Source organism: Toxorhynchites rutilus, chromosome 3 (genome assembly GCF_029784135.1).
Source record: "Toxorhynchites rutilus septentrionalis strain SRP chromosome 3, ASM2978413v1, whole genome shotgun sequence".
Taxonomy (NCBI): Eukaryota; Metazoa; Arthropoda; class Insecta; order Diptera; family Culicidae; genus Toxorhynchites; species Toxorhynchites rutilus.
Genome location: NC_073746.1, coordinates 235,039,798 through 235,063,047, shown reverse-complemented (window position 1 = coordinate 235,063,047; position 23,250 = coordinate 235,039,798). Strand labels below are relative to the sequence as shown.

Sequence of the window (23,250 nt, the reverse complement as noted above, 5' to 3'; positions counted from 1 at the left end):
TTTAATTTTTTGTTTTTTTTTTAAGTTGGTCACAGGTCTTAATGTCAATTTTAAGCGCAATCTGTCATTTAGTTTGTTTACAGCGTCATTAAGAACACGTTAACTTTTTTTTGCTCGGTGCTCGGTGCTATTGCTCCACTTGCACCACTTGACAGATTGTGACGAAATTCTACCAACGTAAACATTACACTCTTAGCTAATTTCAGTAAAAATTTTATTAAATTTTACCTACACGTTAAAAATTTGGAATTTGGAGTACAGTCTGTAGTAGTCGGACCATTGATATATTTTTTGGGTCACGCGATGCCTCTTCTCACAAATATCTCACATTTTTAAGAATATTCCAAATACGCTCGCCAACGTGTTCGGACCGATTTTTTTGCCGAGCAATCTGATGATTGGAACAGCTCAAATCTTTAATTACTCGGGATTTGACCCTGTTTTATTAGGTAAATTCTGTAAACAAATATCATCAATAATAAACCGTAAGTCCGTCTCCCAATAGCGAATAGAAGCGCTGAGAGTGCAGATTTTGGAAGGACTGTATATGAAACTTACTAGCCTCACAATATCCATAGTCTCTGTAGCATTTGGAAAAATCGAAAAATAAAATCAACTTACTTAAAACGAGCCTTTTCATCAACGCTTCGTTCTCTCTTTATATCTTTTTTCCATGCCGGTCTCCGTTCCCATCATCGCCACCGTAATAAAATTATTGCTCGCCGAAACAACCAAACCAAAACAAACAAAACCACCGGCACGCTAATTTTCATACATCACAACTGTACGAAATGTTGCTAAAAATAATATCGCCATTCCATAAATATTATACAACAAACTCTTGGACACTTTGTCGCCGCATCCAAAACAAACTGAATCTTGACATTGAGAATACGACTTGAACAACACAAAACATTCACATGAAAAAAAAATTTCTACGTGGTGTTCTACATAAATCTAACGAATCCGACTGTTCGCTCACTCTCGGAGGACAGATCTTCTCCGAGGTATATCAGTACAACATTTTCTTTGTATCTTTATTTTCAAATGAAAGTGTTTTCTTTTGCTCTGTTTGTGTTTCCACGAGTGTAAATCTAATCACAATCGATATTTTTCACTTCTGTTGATCTTCCACAGCTATTATATGTTCGCTTCTCAATAATGCTTTTGGCACGTACGTTCATGCATGGTTTAATGTTGTGCATATACAAATCTATCCATCACCTACTGGAATATTGTCCACCAACTGGAATATTCTGTCATCTCCTCGTTTCCGAAATAATCCCTAACTTATGAAGTTATTCTATGGTTAATAAATCTAGTCGAATTAAATTACAAAATTACAAAATAAAGTGTCCGAAATTTGAATTCAATCTGTCCGAAATTTGATTCTTATTCGCTTCATTTGAAAAGCATTTTATTCGATGATTTTTTTTTATGTTTTCAATCAAATAGGTACCAAAGTAAGAAGCTTAAAAGCATATTGAACTAATTTATCGAAAATATCAACCAAATAATACCTGTGCATAAAACTTAGATCTGTTTTCTGCATCATATGCCTTAAGCGTCCGAAATATGATTCAGAACGGTATATACGAGGGTCGTTCAAAAAGTCCGTGGAAAGTCAGAGAGATGACACTACTGGCGCGTATCGAAGTTATGTTTAGTTAGAAGAATCCATTGGAAGAACATATACCAAGTTTTAACTAGATTGGTATGTTTGCTTGTGCTTGTCATTCGTTTGAATAGAGAAAGTCGAGTGATTTTTTGGTTCATCATGTCAACCCAAGAGCTCACGCCTCAACAGTTATTGCCGCAATATTAATGGAAATAGGGTTCCAGCTCGTTTCATACCGCCCTATTCTGCACACTTTGTCCCCTCAGATAACTATTTTTTTCCCAATTTGAGGAAATGGCTGGCGGGAAAAAGATTTTACTCTAACGAGAAGGTGAAGGAGTCTTTTTAGCCTGATTGGTTGCGTGTCCGCTACTAAGCGAACGATCATGAGCTCATAACTCAGGATCCTGAATTGAGTATATTTGTGTGTTATTCTAGCTACTACATCCAAGCAATAATCATCATGTGATGGTGATCCCAGCCTCTCACTTCTCATATGGTCTGCTGCATCGATAATTGGTGCTATTGATAACAGAACAATGAAAGTCTCATATCAATAGTCCCGCTAGGTATGGTCCAACTGTGAGCATTCGAGCAATAGGAATATTGTTACGCCGAAAACAGGCGACATTGTGTAATTTACAACATTTGTATCGACAAGATAGGAATACTCTTACGCCTATATGGTTACTATGTAATGTACAACAAAATTATCGTAAGATAAAAATATACACGAGTAAATTCGTCTCTGTTACAGCTTCATTGCTAAATGAGCCTAATAAAATCAGTGTGAGAAAAGAAAGATCGATCCAAGGTAAATACGCTTTGAATCGATCGAACGACAAATGTCAAAAAACAAAATTGATGAAAGGTTAAGAAGGGTGAGGGAGGGCTGATATTTCTACATGGTCAATTTATTTTACATAAAATGGGTAAAACTGAACTGGATGAAACTGGGTAAAATTTAAAAAAAACAATTAAGATATGAAGATTAAATTGTATGACGGATCGAGGAAAAAAAACACTGGAAGAATCCAATTTTAACTGGAACATTGGCAACTCTGATCTAACTGTCTGACGCAGGACGGCACTCCCGTATTGGCGATCTAACGCAAATCGGTGAGACATCTGGATTTTGTTTTTGAACTAAGAAAATGATGCTAATGTAAAGTGACCAGATGGTCAGAGGTCTAACGCGGGACACAAAAAACAAAACGTTATCTATATACATTATGTGAACATAAATCATAGTTTAGCGAGTCTAAACTGATCAGTATTTTTTCTTTCTGAGTATCGACACTCAGTTGTGATTTTTCGGTGGTTTAGATTTTGTTTACGCCCGAAAATCACTCGCTCAATCAGAGCATTTACGCCTGGCAAGCACAATTCAAATTCTAAAATTCTCTTCAAATTACCGAATGGAATGCTCGAAAATTCCAATTCATTTTTCATCGATTTTAGTGTTAACGTAGGCATTCAAAAAATTGACTAATTTCGGATGGCGATGAAAGATAATTTATAGGAACAAAGTTTCTTCAAATCTCACGTTTATTAAGTCTACAACAAAAATGATTCGAGACGTCAGACGAGACCGGCCGTATCTGAGCAGCAGGAGGAGTAGCTTGAGGTGCCGGTGAAAAACTTCTTTCCGGCAAAGAAGTGAAAAACTTCTTTTCGTACTCATAATGAAAGACGAGACGTACTTGATGCTAGAATTCAACGAATGGCAGGTTACTGGTTACTTTACGTTCCCCAGGTAAGCGTCGGTAACGTCGAATATATCATTCACATTAAGTTCTCGAAGAAGGTCCTTCTCTGACAGGCGTGAAGGGAATGTCCAAGCCGCTCTTCTTTCGAGTCATATGGTGAACGGGGAGATATATCCAGGTAAACTTCGATATAACGTACATTTCACTTTCAAAATTGTACGTTGTATCGAATTGTACGTTATATCGAAGCATAATAAAGTACTCACAAACGTAGTCTATAATACGTTATTGTGTTGCTGTTTTAACTTAATAAGTAAACTTAATGAATAACTTCAATCAGAAGACGAAGCCAGCCTTTCTCATGATGTTTTCCTTCGTACTGTTGATTAAAGCTTGATTCATTTAGAATCCGGAATCACAAAACCAGCTGTATTTCGGGATTTATTGAAGGTACAAAACTTGTTTCAGCATCACAATACAGGTAATTCATTGTTCTATCAGAAAAAAATATTGAAAAAAATTTTCCTTTACACTTTGGAAATGTGTACGTTATATCGAGGTAAAATGTACGTTATATCGAAGTTTCCCTGTAGTACGAAGGGCTTGCCGGAGTTGGGAAGGTGATGTGGTCTTTATGCCGAACCTGGGATCAGCCCATTATGCCAAAAGATCACTGGCGGATGAATCGGCTGGAGATGAACATTATCGCGAAGACCACCAACCTTCTCAACATTCCCCAGCTGCGCCTGATAGAACACTTTTAGGCGAATGGCCAAAACAGACGACCACCAAAGCCACGAAAAGGTAAAATAACACGCCAATATACATCTTTTCATCGGCCATGGTTCAGGTTCCGGCCAACTTCCGTAAGACCGTCCAGCGCATCATTTATGATACTTCATCAAACAACTCTGCCTCTTCCTGTCGAGTATACACTAATTCTTCCGGCTAATTTAAAACGTTAAGCCCTGACCGAGCTAAGGGACCAAAAATGAACTTTTCGTCTGATTCACATTGGTTCCTGCGGATCAATAGGGGACTTTTATAAAAATCATTTTTCAATGTTGTTGCTGTCGCTTCCAGTTGACACTCTCTAAACAAAAAGCCCAATGTCGTCGCGATGAAACCAGCTCAACGTATTAATCTTTGGATGCATTAGAAGCGCTCTTGAACAGTCTGCCAAATAAAAGTTTTTTTGAGGTTCATCCATTTAAGAAAATTAACATGATCAAATTGATATATTGAAATATATTGATATCGCGGGACATTTCCGTTTCTTTTGCCAAAAGCGGGACGTTTCGCGGGACGGAATCTTACGCGGGACATTTTGTTGAAATGCGGGACTGTCCCGCGTAACGCGGGACGTCTGGTCAGTTTATGCTAATGTAACCTAAAACTCAAAAACAAATCACGTATATTTTACTTCCGGGCTTTCCAAGGTAGTTCTCACATACAGGAATCGTACATTTTTCTACTTGTGTTTGATTGTGCTCTCGAATTTCCTTCTTTAATTCAACCATTTGCAACATTTTTATAGTTTTCACTACTGAAAGAGGTAAATAAATAACATGTTATACATAAAATTGCGCAGAATTAAATTTCTTAAAAACTCATCGCAATCAAATAATCTTTTATGATTATTACACTGTAATTTATGGAAAGAACTACAAACTTTCCATAAGCTCACATGGCAAAATTTAAAACCATCATCACTTTTACCGCAGCGTCGCCTAGGTGTAGATTTGTATGTTAGATCGCCAATTGGCGATTTTTAATATACTTGTGATTTAATTTGTTGTAATTCATTCTCTTTTTTCAAACTATGTTTCCAACATATGCTTCCGATATTAGTCAATATCTTACAATAGTTTTGTGATACGTTTTTGCGTTTCTACACCTTTTCCAGTTTATACTGCTTACATAATCTAAACACAATTTTTATGCTGTTTTCGTTCCTCCTGAGTTTTTTTTTCTGCTTAATTATTCTCATTCTCTAACATTATACTTGTACTTCTTGACAGCAACTGGTTGGTGACAATCCAGATAAGGAGAAGATTGTAACAGAGTTCCAAAGCCGACTGCACAAATCGCTGAACAACAAAAATCTGAAGCAATACGTCAAAGCATTTATGAAGTAAGTTATTCTAAAACAAAAACTATTGCCACAGGTTATTGTACCTATATACTCAAAAAACAGCCGCAAAGATTTGCCTCTGAAGAACTGCAAAGTCGATTTACTGTTGATAACTGGTGTCATGAGCCCGTATGCCGGTGTAGTTGAGAAACTGTACAAGGACCTGAACAAAGAAAAGGTTACAATGCTAAAGGTTGAACGTGCCGGCGATGTTTTGGCAGATACTGTAAGATGCGATCAATCACTGACACATTCCCTCGAACTAATCCTGTACATTTATGTTGACAGCCGGCCAAAGTGGCCCAATCGATTCTGCTGTTCTGCAAGGGTCAAGGTCTGTTAACATCGGTTGCCATGCCTGGAGTGGACCGCAACAGGGCTTTCTCAACCAGTTCGGGAGGATCGGCGGACGGCACCCCCGGAGGCAGACGCTTGTCTCGCGGAATGTCGATGGAGGACTATGACAAGCCCAACATTAGACGGCTCAGTGTTACCATCAACGAACAGCTGCCACCGATCAAAAAGTAGACGACGCTGGTCAGGTTGAAGAGGACATTATTTCAAAATGTATGACTCATTACATTTTATCGAAAATAAATTCAGATGACAAAAAATGGGTCACTTGCATAAACATGTGCATGTGCCACAACACACCACAATATCAATTTTTAGATTTAACGTATTTTCTATCTAGAGCATAATAACATGTAGAGGCAGAATCCTTATAATCAAACGAAATTTCTAGTTCAAGAAGTAAATCATTATGATGAAATGATAAAGAAATACTGTTCTAAAGTAATAACACATAAGTTACGAAAAGGCAACAATTTTATAACACTAAAGCCTAAAGGAAAGCAAACATTGCATCCTCAATAAAAAAAACCTCGATATATCTGCAAAAAGCAACTAAACGTAGCCTGTAACTGATCCCACGAAACCCAGCGGTATGAAGAGAACGAAGAATTATTTGATAAGGATATTTTCAATTTCCAGAGTCTGTATACATCTTCTTATACTACACTATTGCAGAGTATAAACATATACCAACTAAAGGAGTAGAGTAATTCATAAGCTACCATATATCAGTAACGATACAACAACAAAAACTATATTATTATATCGTGGTACAACTATCTGCGATGCTAAGACGAAAACCTTATTGAACAATGAGCCAAAAATAACTTAGAGTCACCTTAGCTTAGTAGAAGATAACATTTTACGAAACTTATCCAAAAAAGAGAAGATAAGATTCATAAACCAAAAACAGTTGTACACGTAAATCCGAAAATATATTTAAACACAATTATTAGAACAATTGCGTTGTAGCGTTAGCACTTCCGTGCGCGTAGAACAAATGATTATTCGTATTATTTAATTGGTTTTACTGTCGATTACAATTTGAAGAATTAATAAAACTATTTGAATGACAAAATAATAACCATTCTTCACAGGACCGACGAAGGGTCCGGTAATAACCATTGCTGACAGGGTCTCTTCCAGATCCGGCCAGAAATTCACAACTTAACCTCTGCTATGTTGGAAAGGACTATGACTAACGTCAGCATATTTTACGTATGAATAACACCAAATGATTTATAAACTATATCTTCTGTTCTAAACGTACCCGGAAATTCTTATTTAAAATGTCGAGTTGAACGTATTTATATTTTTTTTTCTTTGACAATGCCATTTGAATCCTTTCGTTGTTTTTAGCTTTTTCTCAGTTCATTTTTCAGGTTATGATTGAAGTACATCTAAATTATATTTATAATTTATATTTACAATCATCAATCTGCAGAATTGAATCACTCAGACGAACCAAGAGATTGCGGTTTAGAGTAGGCAAGAAATGAGACAAGAAAGGCAAGAATTCGTCGATCGATCTGTTGGTGTTGTGCCAACGGAATAAATTTCGCTTTGGTAAATAGTCTCTAAAGGGATTGTGCTCATTCAGGAAATCAAACTACTAAAAAATGAGCACTACTGAGCACTTTAAGGTTTTATTCGCTTTGTAAATTTCACTTGGGATATGTATCACTCAAGGGATCTAGAAATTGAATGAAGAAAAGACGGGTGGGTAATGTCGGGGACATAACCGGAGTGACGTAGGACTATACAAAGGGGACAGCTTTTGTTAAATATATATTTTAAATATATTGTTTTATTTTCTTCACCTACGTGAATACCTACCTATCTACCTGAAAAATGGATTAGTTTACTGTTTACTCTTTATGAATATGTTGATGGTTCTGAAAAGAACCTTTGGTGTTGTGTTTTTGTTATCACTCGATATTCCCATCTTGTTCGGCTAAACCTTCCTGTTTAGCGATTTGTTGTCACTCGCCACAGTTTTCACAGTTGGAAAATTTCTTCCCATCCAGCTTGTGACATATTTTACAGTAAATTACATTCAATGGCACGTCGCATTACCACCACTCAGTGCCGGATTGGAGGTAATTTTAACCTGTAATTGAACATTTGCGATGACAGTGGTACAGTGTCGACTTTCAATGTGGGGTCATAATTTGGATCTCTATGTTTACAAAAATGTCCAACTAAATAAGTCGCATTACATGTCCGTCCAATTAGCTAAATGTCGAACTAATTGTAGATTACTGTACTTTAAATCTGGAAACAATTTAAGAATTGGTGAAAATTGAATAATCAGGAAAGTCCCCAACTATCAATAAGCTCAGAACAACTGCCAAATTCACATACTCATCAAATCCTGGCAAACAAATTATGAAAACATCAATTTGTGTTTTATTATTATTTTGGATAATGTTTTAGAAAGCATTGAACTTTATTTCCTAAACTCTTTTGTGGAAGGTTTAATGGCCCTGAAAAGCGCCTTGTTTTATGGAATGGTTCCAATTTAGAAAACTTAGTACTCGTGGTTTTGAAAAAAACCATTTCGAACGCCCTCGATGCCGCCTTGTTCTGGATTTGCCACCAAAGCAGTTTGTATAAACAAACTTTTTTCTTCTGCTACCTGATGCCGTTTTGCGATTGCGTTTGCCACTCGCCATTCGCTGCAACTGCCTGTTGTCTTGATGTCCACCGAACCGAATGTGTTATGTTCCGAATGCAGGTTTTCTTATCGTCGCGAGCAGCTTTGCCAGCTAACTCGATCACTCCGGCGGCCGAAACTATATAACGCCGGCTAGGTGGACTGGTACACAGGTACTAACGCGCTCGACCTAGCTACCTTTTCCGGTGCAATTGGCGGATACACCTACGGGAAATTGCAGACCACCACGGTTCGAGCGGGATTTTGCCTTTCCCTTCTCTTTTCCTCCTTTGTTGAGTACACGATGCCGATGCCGTACAACCACAGGGGATTACGGTTTAAAGGAAAATAAGATATTTTTTTGGGGTCCGCGTGTTTTATACTCTAGCGGTACACACTCACAGGATAGAGACAAATCGGCAGACTCAGCCAAAGGGGCGGGTCCAACGAGACGAACGAATGAGCGTTAAAAGGGAGCGATGGCAAAAAAATACATGAGAATTAGAGGCGAATGAACTGCAAAGTTTAAAGCCTCTTAAAAACAAATTTTTTTTTTTTTTTCTGTATTATAGTGACTTTCAACGCTTCTGGCTGGTTCGTCACTTTTACCTTCCATTTTGGAAGAATGTCGGGAGTGAGAATTGAACTCGTGATCTTGAGCGTGAGAAGTATGGATGTTACCTCCACGCCAGATCGGCTCCACTTAAAAACAAAGAAAGAAGAAGAAAAATACATTCATTACGATTTGTTCGCTCGTTGGATTCACATACAGGCTAAAAAAGGTCATTTTCAGGATCACAAAAAGACTAAAGAGTTTATTGTTTTGTTATCACTCGATATCCCCATCTTGTTCGGCTAAACCTTTCTGTTTAGCGATTGCATTTGCCACTCGCCACAGCTTTCACAGTTGGAAAATTTCTTCCCATCCAGCTTGTGACATATTTTACAGTAAATTACATTCAATGACACGTCGCATTACCACTACTCAGTGTCGGATTGGAGGTAATTTTAACCTGTAATTGAACATTTGCGATGACAGTGGTACAGTGTCGACTTTCAATGTGGGATCATAATTTGGATCTCTATGTTTACAAAAATGTCCAACTAAATAAGTCACATTACATGTCCGTCCAATTAGCTAAATGTCGAACTAATTGTAGATTACTGTACTTTCAATCTCGAAACAATTTAAGAATTGGTGAAAATTGAATAATCAGGAAAGTCCCCAACTATCAATAAGCTCAGAACAACTGCCAAATTCACATACTCATCAAATCCTGGCAAACAAATTATGAAAACATCAATTTGTGTTTTATTATTATTTTGGATAATGTTTTAGAAAGCATTGAACTTTATTTCCTAAACTCTTTTGTGGAAGGTTTAATGGCCCTGAAAAGCGCCTTGTTTTATGGAATGGTTCCAATTTAGAAAACTTAGTACTCGTGGTTTTGAAAAAAACCATTTCGAACGCCCTCGATGCCGCCTTGTTCTGGATTTGCCACCAAAGCAGTTTGTATAAACAAACTTTTTTCTTCTGCTACCTGATGCCGTTTTGCGATTGCGTTTGCCACTCGCCATTCGCTGCAACTGCCTGTTGTCTTGATGTCCACCGAACCGAATGTGTTATGTTCCGAATGCAGGTTTTCTTATCGTCGCGAGCAGCTTTGCCAGCTAACTCGATCACTCCGGCGGCCGAAACTATATAACGCCGGCTAGGTGGACTGGTACACAGGTACTAACGCGCTCGACCTAGCTACCTTTTCCGGTGCAATTGGCGGATACACCTACGGGAAATTGCAGACCACCACGGTTCGAGCGGGATTTTGCCTTTCCCTTCTCTTTTCCTCCTTTGTTGAGTACACGATGCCGATGCCGTACAACCACAGGGGATTACGGTTTAAAGGAAAATAAGATATTTTTTTGGGGTCCGCGTGTTTTATACTCTAGCGGTACACACTCACAGGATAGAGACAAATCGGCAGACTCAGCCAAAGGGGCGGGTCCAACGAGACGAACGAATGAGCGTTAAAAGGGAGCGATGGCAAAAAAATACATCATACTGATTTTAACCTCCGACCGAGTAGGTCACGTTTTTTTCAGCTCGGCAGTTTGGCGTTTTGGACAGCGGACTAGGACGTCTCCCCCTGGCGATTCCGAAGGAGTTAACTTTAATTATTTTTAAGTGGCAGCAGAAGGAGAAGCAGATAGCAACGGCTAGTTTCGACCGTTGGGAGCGGGCGCTTGCCGGCAAACCGGAAAAGCGCGCGCTTTTGCGGCGTCACCGACGCCACGCCCCCTTTTTCCTTTGGGCAGTGGTGCCAGTTTCTCTTCTAGTATCGTAGTGATTTTTAACATAAACAAAAAACCAAAAAGAAAACACGCATTACGGACGGTGAAGTGACTGAAGGAAAACAAATTCAAAAGTTTATTCCCCTAAATTGTTCGCGATTATTGGTGGTTTTTGTAAGAGCTCTATAAAAAAAAGTGACAGTGTTTTTCTAGATAATATCCCAAAGTGAAAAGCCCTCATAAGTGTTCTCTCCTTTAAATAATAAATCAATCTGTCGGCTATACCTAGGGGGTAGCCGACAACAGCATGGCTTCCAGTAGCTCCGGGCCTCCGGGAGGCCGGGCTACAAATTTGTACGAGGGTAAACCTACCCAACGTACTGCTCCAAGGTGGGCCGACCCACTGAACGGCAACCTTCAGATCCTGTTACTTCGTGCCACAGGAGAGAACGCGATCCCGACTAACCCGTTCGTCGTGAGTAAGACGATCGCCAACGCTGTAGGAACGAAATACTACACAGCGCGACCGCAACGGGACGACAAAAAGAGGACGCAGTATATCCTTACGGCCAAGGACGAGGATATAATCGGTAAGCTCCTTTTAATCAACAAATTGATCGATGAAACCCCTATCGAAGTAATTTACCACCCTACTCTAAATCAACGTAAATGCGTTGTTACTTGCCGTGATGTAATTGACATCAAGGAATCCGAACTGGTGACAGAGCTTTCCGATCAAGGTGTGATCGATGTCAAGCGAATCACCAGGAAGGAGAATAACATTGTTATCCCAACCGCTACTCTCATTTTGACAATTCGTGGAACTGTTGTTCCCGATTTTATTAACTTCGGATTTATTCGGGCTGGGACTAGAAATTTCTATCCCAACCCAATGCAATGTTTCAAATGCTATAAATTTGGACATACGAGCAAGCGATGCAAACGCGAGAACCCGCTTTGCCGAAATTGTGGACAGGAACATCCAGAACAAAAGGATGGAATTAAAACCTGCAATGCTTCAGCATTTTGCTTGAATTGCCAAGGGGACCATTCCTCTTCGAATAGGAAATGCCCCGTATGGCAAACTGAGAACAACATCACAAAAATAAGAATCGACTATGGTATCTCCTACAAAGAGGCGAAAGAAAGATACAACGGTCAAAATAATGGACCAACTTTTGCAAGTGTTCTGCAAGACAGACTCTCCAACTTGCAAAAGCCAACACCCAGCTGCAATTGCAAATGTAACTGCGCCTCGGCCGCTTCGGCCTCTTCTAGCCGCGAAAGCACACCCCCAATTGACACTACAATCGATACCTCAATGACAGAGTCGACAACTGATAGCTCAACAACTGAATCCGAAAACGAATCAGTCATTTCAATGGACACTTCTGATGTTCCAAACAAAAATAAAAATAAACGGAAAATGGCGAAAGGATCATCTTCTGATTCAGATCAAAAATCTGAAGATGAAATCCAAAATAACAAGGACAAGAAAAGAACAAAAAACGAACAAAGAACTACACCACCAACAAATAACAACACAACACCAACAAAAAACAACAACAACACACATCAAACAAAAAACAACAATAACAACAACAGCAACGCACACTCAACAAAAAACAACACAAACACAACAAACACTCCAAAGACTTCTACACCAAACAAAAACAACACCAATACCTCAAAGAAAGCTTCTCTTTCCAAGGGTAAAGGACCATCGAACTAATTCTCTTTGAATAGTTCAAACATACACACAATTAAGACTTAGGAATTAGAGTTAAAAACACCAACACATTCACTCCAACACAGAAATTCGGGATACAATGGAACATCAGAAGTATCCGACGAAATATTCTAGAACTGAAAATGCTTATTTCAAACTCTAATCCCACAGTCATAGCCCTTCAAGAAACTATGACTCCAAACAACTTCGATAAACACTTCATCTCAAAATATATCACATACTTCAAAGAGGGTCCCAACCCCTCAAAAAACGGAGTTGCAATCGCAATCAAAGATGGCACTCCACATGATCTTCTTCCCATTACCACTGATCTTCAGGCAGTGGTAGTGCGCATTAAACACCCCTTTCCAATCACCGTCGTTAGCATCTACATCACGAATGATTCCGATCCGAACACTCTACGCGGCCAACTGGACCATCTGTTCGCCCAACTTCCCGCCCCAATCATGCTTATGGGTGATTTCAACGCCCACTCATACGCCTGGGGAGGTGCATACCTCGATCGAAAAGGATCCATCATTGAGGATTTCATATCCGACCATTCTCTTCTCCTTCTTAACAACGGCCAACACACCAGAATCCATTATTCTGGTACTACTTCAGCCATCGATCTCACTATAGTATCAGACAAACTATCTTCAAAACTTTCTTGGAACATCCACGATGATACTTGCGGAAGCGATCATTTTCCAATCTTCACTTCCTTCGGCCAAACTTCTCCAGAGTTTTCAACAAGGCCAAGATGGAAATTTGAATACGCTGACTGGGCTGGCTATCAGTTTGACATTGAAAACCGCCTCTCCGCTAAACGAGATTGGACAGCCAAGGAATTCTCCAAAGTTGTCCTAGAAGTTGCAATGGTGCACATCCCCAGAACCAGTGGCATCCCTGGCAGGAAATGTGTCCCATGGTGGTCGCCTGAGCTGAAGGCAGCGATCAAAGGTCGACGTAAGGCCCTACGCAAATTAAGAAAGGCCCATCCGGACAGCCCACTGAGACCCACTCTGCTTGCAGAGTTCCAAAGGGCTCGCAAAGAAGCTAAGACTGCTATCAACACAGCCAAGCACAACAGTTGGGTTAAATTCGTCAGCGAAATCAATCCCAACGCGTCAACAAAGGAGTTATGGAGTAAGATTGGCAGGCTTTATGGAAAGAAAAGAAGCAAAGAATATAATCTTCTAATTAACGGTCAATACACCAATGACCGGAAAATCATCGCCGAGGCGTTTGGAGATTTCTTTGCTTCCGCCTCCTCCAATCAAAACTACGACCAAACCTTTCTAACCCACAAAACGGAATGCGAAAGAATTCCCATCGATTTTCATACCGATGTGGAATTTGACTTCAACAAAAACCTCTCCCTCAAAGAGCTCGATTGGGTACTGAACAAAGTCAAACAAGGATCCACAGGACCTGATGACATCAGCTACCCTATGCTTAAGAATCTACCCCATCTCGGGAAAAAAGCACTTCTGAAGCTCCTCAACAAAGTCTGGGACAGTGGAACCCTCCCCAGTTGCTGGAAAGAGGGTTTAATGATCTGTATCCCGAAACCAGACATGAACAATCATCTTCTTGACAATTTCCGCCCCATCACTCTCCTAAGTTGTGTTGGGAAAGTCTTGGAAAAAATGGTCAATCGACGCTTAACGACTTTTCTAGAGTCAAATAAGCTGATTGATCCCAGACAATTCGCCTTCCGTGCGGGAAAAGGTACAGAAGATTGCCTTGTAGCAATCGAAAAAATCCTAGACGACGCAACTGAAAAATTACACCACATTGATATTGTTTCCCTGGATTTATCCAAGGCCTTCGATCGGGCATGGAGGTACCCAGTGCTGAAAAGCCTTTTCGACTGGGGGATTCGTGGGAGATTAGGTCTCTTCGTTAAAAGTTTTCTAGAAAACCGGTCTTTCAAAACCGTTATTAACAACCACCAATCTTCTCTAAAAATCCCAGAAAACGGCTTCCCACAAGGCTCAGCACTTTCACCAACCCTCTTCAACATTGCCATGCAATCTCTATTCAAGATTATCCCGGACCATATAAAGGTCACAGTCTATGCAGATGACATCACTCTTATCTCTACGAGCTGCTTCGGCTTAATTCAGAGAAAGAGGCTTCAAAAAACCTTAGACTCCATCCAAAACTGGGCTCTAAAAACAGGTTTTAAAATTTCCCCGGAGAAATCCAAACACATACATATCGGAAAAGCTCTCAGAAGGAGAACCTATCTTCAGCTCAACAAAATCCCGATCCCTACAATGAGGACATTGAAAATACTAGGGGTTACTTTCGACAAGAAACTCAACTTCCTATCACATTCCCAAAAGACCAAAATAGCCACCAGAAAGAAATTGAACATCATCAAGTCTATCGCAGGCAACCTAGCCTCTGGTCATAGAAAGACGTTGCTAAATGTTGTAAATGTTTGGTTGCTCCCACAAATCCTTTACGGAATAGGCACCTTCAGCCGTGGAGGGGACAGGGTGTTAAACACCATTCAACCAATTTACAATAAAGCAATTCGGCTCGCAATTGGCGCTTTTCCCACCAGTCCTACTCTTGCTGTAATGGCAGAAAGTGGGCAACTTCCCTTCACCCACCTGGTAACAAAAGCCATCACGAATAAAGCCATCCGTCACTTGTCACTCCCCGAAAGCGACCACAATGTCCCATTAATACATAGAGCTAAAACATGGTTCAAAAATCTCACGAACAAAGATCTTCCCGATATATGTGAACGTTCATCTGCGACGGGAAGAAATTGGAACGTCAAACCGCCGAACATTAACCTTGAACTTCTCAAGACAGTTCGAGCGGGAGACCCTTCTCCAAAAGTCAAAGCCTGCTTCAATAACCTCGTTGCATCCAATTTTCAAATCAACCACCAGGTATACACAGATGGTTCAGTCAGTGCCGATGGAGTTGGATGTGGAGTCTTTGAGAGTAGATACACTGGTAGCTTTTCTCTTCCACCGCAATGCTCCATCTTCAGTGCGGAAGCTTTCGCCCTTTTAATAGCTACCCAAGAATGCACCCATGAGTTTCTTCCTACCACAATATTCTCAGACTCAGCTAGCTGTCTCCACGATCTTCTGAGTGGAAACAGCAAACACCCATGGATTAAGCAAACAGAAGAGGCTGCTTCAAATAAAAACATCTCCTTCTGCTGGGTTCCTGGTCACTCAGGAATCCGTGGAAACACAGCCGCCGACATACTGGCCGGCAAGGGCAGCAAAATAGATCCCCCAGACATGCCCTGTCCTCCATCTGACATTGTCCGCTGGGTAAAACAGCAAGTCCGTGAAAGCTGGGACATAGGCTGGATAAACAGCCGTCCCACTCATCTTCATAAAATTAAAAATTCCACTCTCCCTTGGGATGACCGCCTCAATAGTAGGGAAAGGCAAGTCCTTACCCGTCTTCGAATTGGGCACACTAACTTCACCCACTCACACTTGTTCTGCAGAGCCGAAAAACCCCAATGTGCTTGCAACGAAGCTCCGGTTTCCGTTAGCCATCTTTTACTTGAATGTCAACATACCAAAGATGCTCGAGTCCGACACAACATAGGTCAGAGTCTCCGAGATATCCTCAGTAGAGACGAGACCCAAGAAACCAATTTAATTGCGTTTCTGAAAGAAACCGACTTCTTTGGTAAAATCTAAACCGAAATACTAAATACCTTGGAAAGTGCTTATTAAAGTTCGCCACTTCACAGTCATGTATGCGTGTTTATGTGTGTATACACATGTATGTACGGGTCGGAAGGAAGGTATTCATACATGTATATACACGCATTCAATAATATTAAATAACAAATAATATAATATATACTTTCATACCCACATCTATCTTCTATCCATTACATTATACTTTAATCAACTTCCTATTCCTACAGCCACACTCACCAAGGAGAATAAATTCATTAAATAAACCTCTCCATTTTTCAGCTATACTATATACCATTAAATTCAAAACCACTATATTTTATTATCTATTCAAACTGTATTTCATTTCATTTCACCCCACCCCACACCTACTCCTCCCCTCTTTCCTTCCCATACCACTCCCACCCCCTCCCAATCCACTAATCCCACCCAAATCCTTTCCACTCCTTTCCTTCCTATCCTCCTGAGAGGGGCCGTTTTGTTTTTTGGCTTTGGAACACGCCTTTCGCTAGGTCACTTGTGCTTCGTTACTGCTTTGGTCCTCGGATCAGTAAATTTTTATTTTTCTTTACAGCATATATTAAATATCTTATGAAGCATAGGATCCCTTCCTACCTTCTTCTTTAACCGAGAGTCGAGCGGACAGGTCTGATGAGTGATTTTGTTGGTTTCCCTTTCACCAGTCCCCTCTGGACTGGTTTTATTGTGGCTCTTCACTGGGCTGGAGGCGAATGAACTGCAAAGTTTAAAGCCTCTTAAAAACAAAGAAACGTGAAAAAATACATCATACTGATTTTAACCTCCGACCGAGAAGGTCGCTTTTATTTTCAGCTTAGCAGTTGGACGTTTTGGACAAGCGGACTAGGACGTCCCCCCCCGGCGTTTTCGAAAGGAGCGATTTCAACGGTTTTAGTGTGGCAGCAGAAAAAGAAGCAGGAAACAACAGTTCGTTTCGACCGTGAGGAGCGGGCGCCTACCGGTGAACCGGAAAAGCGCGCGCTTTTGCGGCGTCACTGACGCCACGCCCCCTTTTTCTTTTCTGGCAGTGTTGCCAATTTTAAAAGTAGTGCTTATTGTTTACAAAATAAAATAAAATTTAAAAAGAAGACGCACGCGTACGGACTGTGAAGTGACAAGAGGGAATAATTCCAAAAGTTTATCCGCGATATTGGTGGTTTTTCAAGTGCTCTTGTATAAAAAGTAGTATTTTCTGGGAACATATCCCCAAGTGTCAAGCCCTCACAAGAATAACTCAGTGCTTTAGTGCAAAGTGAAACCCACTTGTCGGCTATACCTAGGGTGTAGCCGACAACAAAATGGCTTCCAGTAGCTCCGGGCCTCCTCAAGGCCGGGCTACAAACCTGTACGAAGGGAAACCTACCCAACGTACCTCTCCAAAGTGGGCCGACCCACTCAACGGCAATTTGCAGATTCTGCTCCTTCGTGCAACAGGAGAGAACGTGATCCCTTCCAATCCGTTCATAGTTAGTAAAACTATCTCCAACGTTGCGGGGGATAAATTTAACAGCGCGAGACCACAACGAGACGAAAAAAAGAGGACGCAGTATATTCTTACAACCAAGGACAAGGATATTATTGGTAAGCTCCTTTCAATAACTAAATTGATAGATGAAACCCCTGTTGAAGTTATCTTTCACCCAACATTAAATCAACGCAAATGCGTTGTCACTTGCCGTGATGTCATTGACATCAAAGAATCCGTACTGGTTACTGAGCTTTCCGATCAAGGTGTGATCGATGTCAAGCGTATTACCAGGAAGGATAACAACATTGTTGTCCCAACGGCAACCTTAATTTTGACCATTCGTGGAACGGTTGTTCCCGATTTCATTTATTTCGGGTTCATTCGAGTCGGGACTAGAAACTTCTACCCTAATCCCATGCAGTGCTACAAATGCTATAAATTTGGGCATACGACCAAGCGATGCAAGCGCGAAAATCCGCTTTGCAGAAACTGCGGCCAAGAACATCCGGAACAAAAAACAGAAGCAAACATAGTTTGCAATGCTTCAGCTTTTTGTGTCAACTGCCAAGGAAACCACTCCTCTTCCAGTAGGAATTGTCCCGTATGGCAAAATGAAAATAAAATTACCAGAATCAGAATCGATAATGGAATTTCACACAAAGAGGCATAGGAACAGTTTCAACTACAAAACAATGGCTCTTCATTCGCAAGTGTTCTGCAAAACAGACTCACCAACTTGCAAAAGCCAGCACCCACATGTAACTGCAAATGTAACTGCGCCTCGGCCGCTTCGGCCACTTCTAGTCGCGAAAGCACCCCCCCAAATGACACTACATTCGATACAACCATGACAGATTCAACAACTGGTAGTTCATCAACTGAATCCGAAAGCGAATCAGTCATTTCTATGGATACGTCGAATGTTCCAAACAAAAACAAAAACAAAAGAAAAATAACTAAAGGATCATCCTCAGAGTCAGATCAAAAATCTGAAGATGAGACCCAAACAAACAAGGACAAGAAAAGAACTAAGAATGAACAAAGACAGACACCAACAACAAATAACAATACAACCCCAACAGAAAACAACAACAACAACAACAACACATATCAAACAAAAAACAACAATAACAACAACAGAAACGCACATTCAACAAAAAACAACACAAACACAACAAACACTCCAAAGACTTCTACACCAAACAAAAACAACACCAATACCTCAAAGAAAGCTTCTCTTTCCAAGGGTAAAGGACCATCGAACTAATTCTCTTTGAATAGTTCAAACATACACACAATTAAGACTTAGGAATTAGAGTTAAAAACACCAACACATTCACTCCAACACAGAAATTCGGGATACAATGGAACATCAGAAGTATCCGACGAAATATTCTAGAACTGAAAATGCTTATTTCAAACTCTAATCCCACAGTCATAGCCCTTCAAGAAACTATGACTCCAAACAACTTCGATAAACACTTCATCTCAAAATATATCACATACTTCAAAGAGGGTCCCAACCCCTCAAAAAACGGAGTTGCAATCGCAATCAAAGATGGCACTCCACATGATCTTCTTCCCATTACCACTGATCTTCAGGCAGTGGTAGTGCGCATTAAACACCTCTTTCCAATCACCGTCGTTAGCATCTACATCACTAATGATTCCGATCCGAACACTCTACGCGGCCAACTGGACCATCTGTTCACCCAACTTCCCGCCCCAATCATGCTTATGGGTGATTTCAACGCCCACTCATACGCCTGGGGAGGTGCATACCTCGATCGAAAAGGATCCATCATTGAGGATTTCATATCCGACCATTCTCTTCTCCTTCTTAACAACGGCCAACACACCAGAATCCATTATTCTGGTACTACTTCAGCCATCGATCTCACTATAGTATCAGACAAACTATCTTCAAAACTTTCTTGGAACATCCACGATGATACTTGCGGAAGCGATCATTTTCCAATCTTCACTTCCTTCGGCCAAACTTCTCCAGAGTTTTCAACAAGGCCAAGATGGAAATTTGAATACGCTGACTGGGCTGGCTATCAGTTTGACATTGAAAACCGCCTCTCCGCTGAACGAGATTGGACAGCCAAGGAATTCTCCAAAGTTGTCCTAGAAGTTGCAATGGTGCACATCCCCAGAACCAGTGGCATCCCTGGCAGGAAATGTGTCCCATGGTGGTCGCCTGAGCTGAAGGCAGCGATCAAAGGTCGACGTAAGGCCCTACGCAAATTAAGAAAGGCCCATCCGGACAGCCCACTGAGACCCACTCTGCTTGCAGAGTTCCAAAGGGCTCGCAAAGAAGCTAAGACTGCTATCAACACAGCCAAGCACAACAGTTGGGTTAAATTCGTCAGCGAAATTAATCCCAACGCGTCAACAAAGGAGTTATGGAGTAAGATTGGCAGGCTTCATGGAAAGAAAAGAAGCAAAGAATATAATCTTCTAATTAACGGTCAATACACCAATGACCGGAAAATCATCGCCGAGGCGTTTGGAGATTTCTTTGCTTCCGCCTCCTCCAATCAAAACTACGACCAAACCTTTCTAACCCACAAAACGGAATGCGAAAGAATTCCCATCGATTTTCATACCGATGTGGAATTTGACTTCAACAAAAACCTCTCCCTCAAAGAGCTCGATTGGGTACTGAACAAAGTCAAACAAGGATCCACAGGACCTGATGACATCAGCTACCCTATGCTTAAGAATCTACCCCATCTCGGGAAAAAAGCACTTCTGAAGCTCCTCAACAAAGTCTGGGACAGTGGAACCCTCCCCAGTTGCTGGAAAGAGGGTTTAATGATCTGTATCCCGAAACCAGACATGAACAATCATCTTCTTGACAATTTCCGCCCCATCACCCTCATAAGTTGTGTTGGGAAAGTCTTGGAAAAAATGATCAATCGACGCTTAACGACTTTTCTAGAGTCAAATAAGCTGATTGATCCCAGACAATTCGCATTCCGTGCGGGAAAAGGTACAGAAGATTGCCTTGTAGCAATCGAAAAAATCCTAGACGACGCAACTGAAAAATTACACCACATTGATATTGTTTCCCTGGATTTATCCAAGGCCATCGATCGGGCATGGAGGTACCCAGTGCTGAAAAGCCTTTTCGACTGGGGGATTCGTGGGAGATTAGGTCTCTTCGTTAAAAGTTTTCTAGAAAACCGGTCTTTCAAAACCGTTATTAACAACCACCAATCTTCTCTAAAAATCCCAGAAAACGGCTTCCCACAAGGCTCAGCACTTTCACCAACCCTCTTCAACATTGCCATGCAATCTCTATTCGAGATAATCCCGGACCATATAAAGGTCATAGTCTATGCAGATGACATCACTCTTATCTCTACGAGCTGCTTCGGCTTAATCCAGAGAAAGAGGCTTCAAAAAACCTTAGACTCCATCCAAAACTGGGCTCTAAAAACAGGTTTTAAAATTTCCCCGGAGAAATCCAAACACATACATATCGGAAAAGCTCTCAGAAGGAGAACCTATCTTCAGCTCAACAAAATCCCGATCCCTACAATGAGGACATTGAAAATACTAGGGGTTACTTTCGACAAGAAACTCAACTTCCTATCACATTCCCAAAAGACCAAAATAGCCACCAGAAAGAAATTGAACATCATCAAGTCTATCGCAGGCAACCTAGCCTCTGGTCATAGAAAGACGTTGCTAAATGTTGTAAATGTTTGGTTGGTCCCACAAATCCTTTACGGAATAGGCACCTTCAGCCGTGGAGGGGACAGGGTGTTAAACACCATTCAACCAATTTACAATAAAGCAATTCGGCTCGCAATTGGCGCTTTTCCCACCAGTCCTACTCTTGCTGTAATGGCAGAAAGTGGGCAACTTCCCTTCACCCACCTGGTAACAAAAGCCATCACGAATAAAGCCATCCGTCACTTGTCACTCCCCGAAAACGACCACAATGTCCCATTAATACATAGAGCTAAAACATGGTTCAAAAATCTCACGAACAAAGATCTTCCCGATATATGTGAACGTTCATCTGCGACGGGAAGAAATTGGAACGTCAAACCGCCGAACATTAACCTTGAACTTCTCAAGGCAGTTCGGGCGGGAGACCCTTCTCCAAAAGTCAAAGCCTGCTTCAATAACCTCGTTGCATCCAATTTTCAAATCAACCACCAGGTATACACAGATGGTTCAGTCAGTGCCGATGGAGTTGGATGTGGAATCTTTGAGAGTAGATACACGGGTAGCTTTTCTCTTCCACCGCAATGCTCCATCTTCAGTGCGGAAGCTTTCGCCCTTTTAATAGCTACCCAAGAATGCACCCATGAGTTTCTTCCTACCACAATATTCTCAGACTCAGCTAGCTGTCTCCACGATCTTCTGAGTGGAAACAGCAAACACCCATGGATTAAGCAAACAGAAGAGGCTGCTTCAAATAAAAACATCTCCTTCTGCTGGATTCCTGGTCACTCAGGAATCCGCGGAAACACAGCCGCCGACATACTGGCCGGCAAGGGCAGCAAAATAGATCCCCCAGACATGCCCTGTCCTCCATCTGACATTGTCCGCTGGGTAAAACAGCAAGTCCGTGAAAGCTGGGACATAGGCTGGATAAACAGCCGTCCCACTCATCTTCATAAAATTAAAAATTCCACTCTCCCTTGGGATGACCGCCTCAATAGTAGGGAAAGGCAAGTCCTTACCCGTCTTCGAATTGGGCACACTAACTTCACCCACTCACACTTGTTCTGCAGAGCCGAAAAACCCCAATGTGCTTGCAACGAAGCTCCGGTTTCCGTTAGCCATCTTTTACTTGAATGTCAACATACCAAAGATGCTCGAGTCCGACACAACATAGGTCAGAGTCTCCGAGATATCCTCAGTAGAGACGAGACCCAAGAAACCAATTTAATTGCGTTTCTGAAAGAAACCGACTTCTTTGGTAAAATCTAAACCGAAATACTAAATACCTTGGAAAGTGCTTATTAAAGTTCGCCACTTCACAGTCATGTATGCGTGTTTATGTGTGTATACACATGTATGTACGGGTCGGAAGGAAGGTATTCATACATGTATATACACGCATTCAATAATATTAAATAACAAATAATATAATATATACTTTCATACCCACATCTATCTTCTGTCCATTACATTATACTTTAATCAACTTCCTATTCCTACAGCCACACTCACCAAGGAGAATAAATTCATTAAATAAACCTCTCCATTTTTCAGCTATACTATATACCATTAAATTCAAAACCACTATATTTTATTATCTATTCAAACTGTATTTCATTTCATTTCACCCCACCCCACACCTACTCCTCCCCTCTTTCCTTCCCATACCACTCCCACCCCCTCCCAATCCACTAATCCCACCCAAATCCTTTCCACTCCTTTCCTTCCTATCCTCCTGAGAGGGGCCGTTTTGTTTTTTGGCTTTGGAACACGCCTTTCGCTAGGTCACTTGTGCTTCGTTACTGCTTTGGTCCTCGGATCAGTAAATTTTTACTTTTCTTTACAGCATATATTAAATATCTTATGAAGCATAGGATCCCTTCCTACCTTCTT

The 23,250-nt window shown here is 41.0% G+C and overlaps 1 protein-coding gene across 7 annotated transcripts in view; it reads left to right on the top strand.

Annotated features, from left to right (window-relative positions):
- Positions 1 to 7,111, top strand: part of LOC129780130 (uncharacterized protein ZK1073.1) — a 115,671-nt gene extending 108,560 nt beyond the window's left edge. For all 7 annotated transcript variants that reach the window (XM_055788091.1, XM_055788089.1, XM_055788090.1 and 4 more), the window contains 3 exons: positions 5,349 to 5,461; positions 5,525 to 5,687; positions 5,750 to 7,111. In XM_055788091.1, the coding sequence (XP_055644066.1) occupies positions 5,349 to 5,461; positions 5,525 to 5,687; positions 5,750 to 5,989 (516 nt within the window). In that variant the 3' untranslated portion in view covers positions 5,990 to 7,111. The remainder of the gene's footprint in view (positions 1 to 5,348; positions 5,462 to 5,524; positions 5,688 to 5,749) is intronic.
- The last annotated feature ends 16,139 nt before the right edge of the window (positions 7,112 to 23,250 follow it).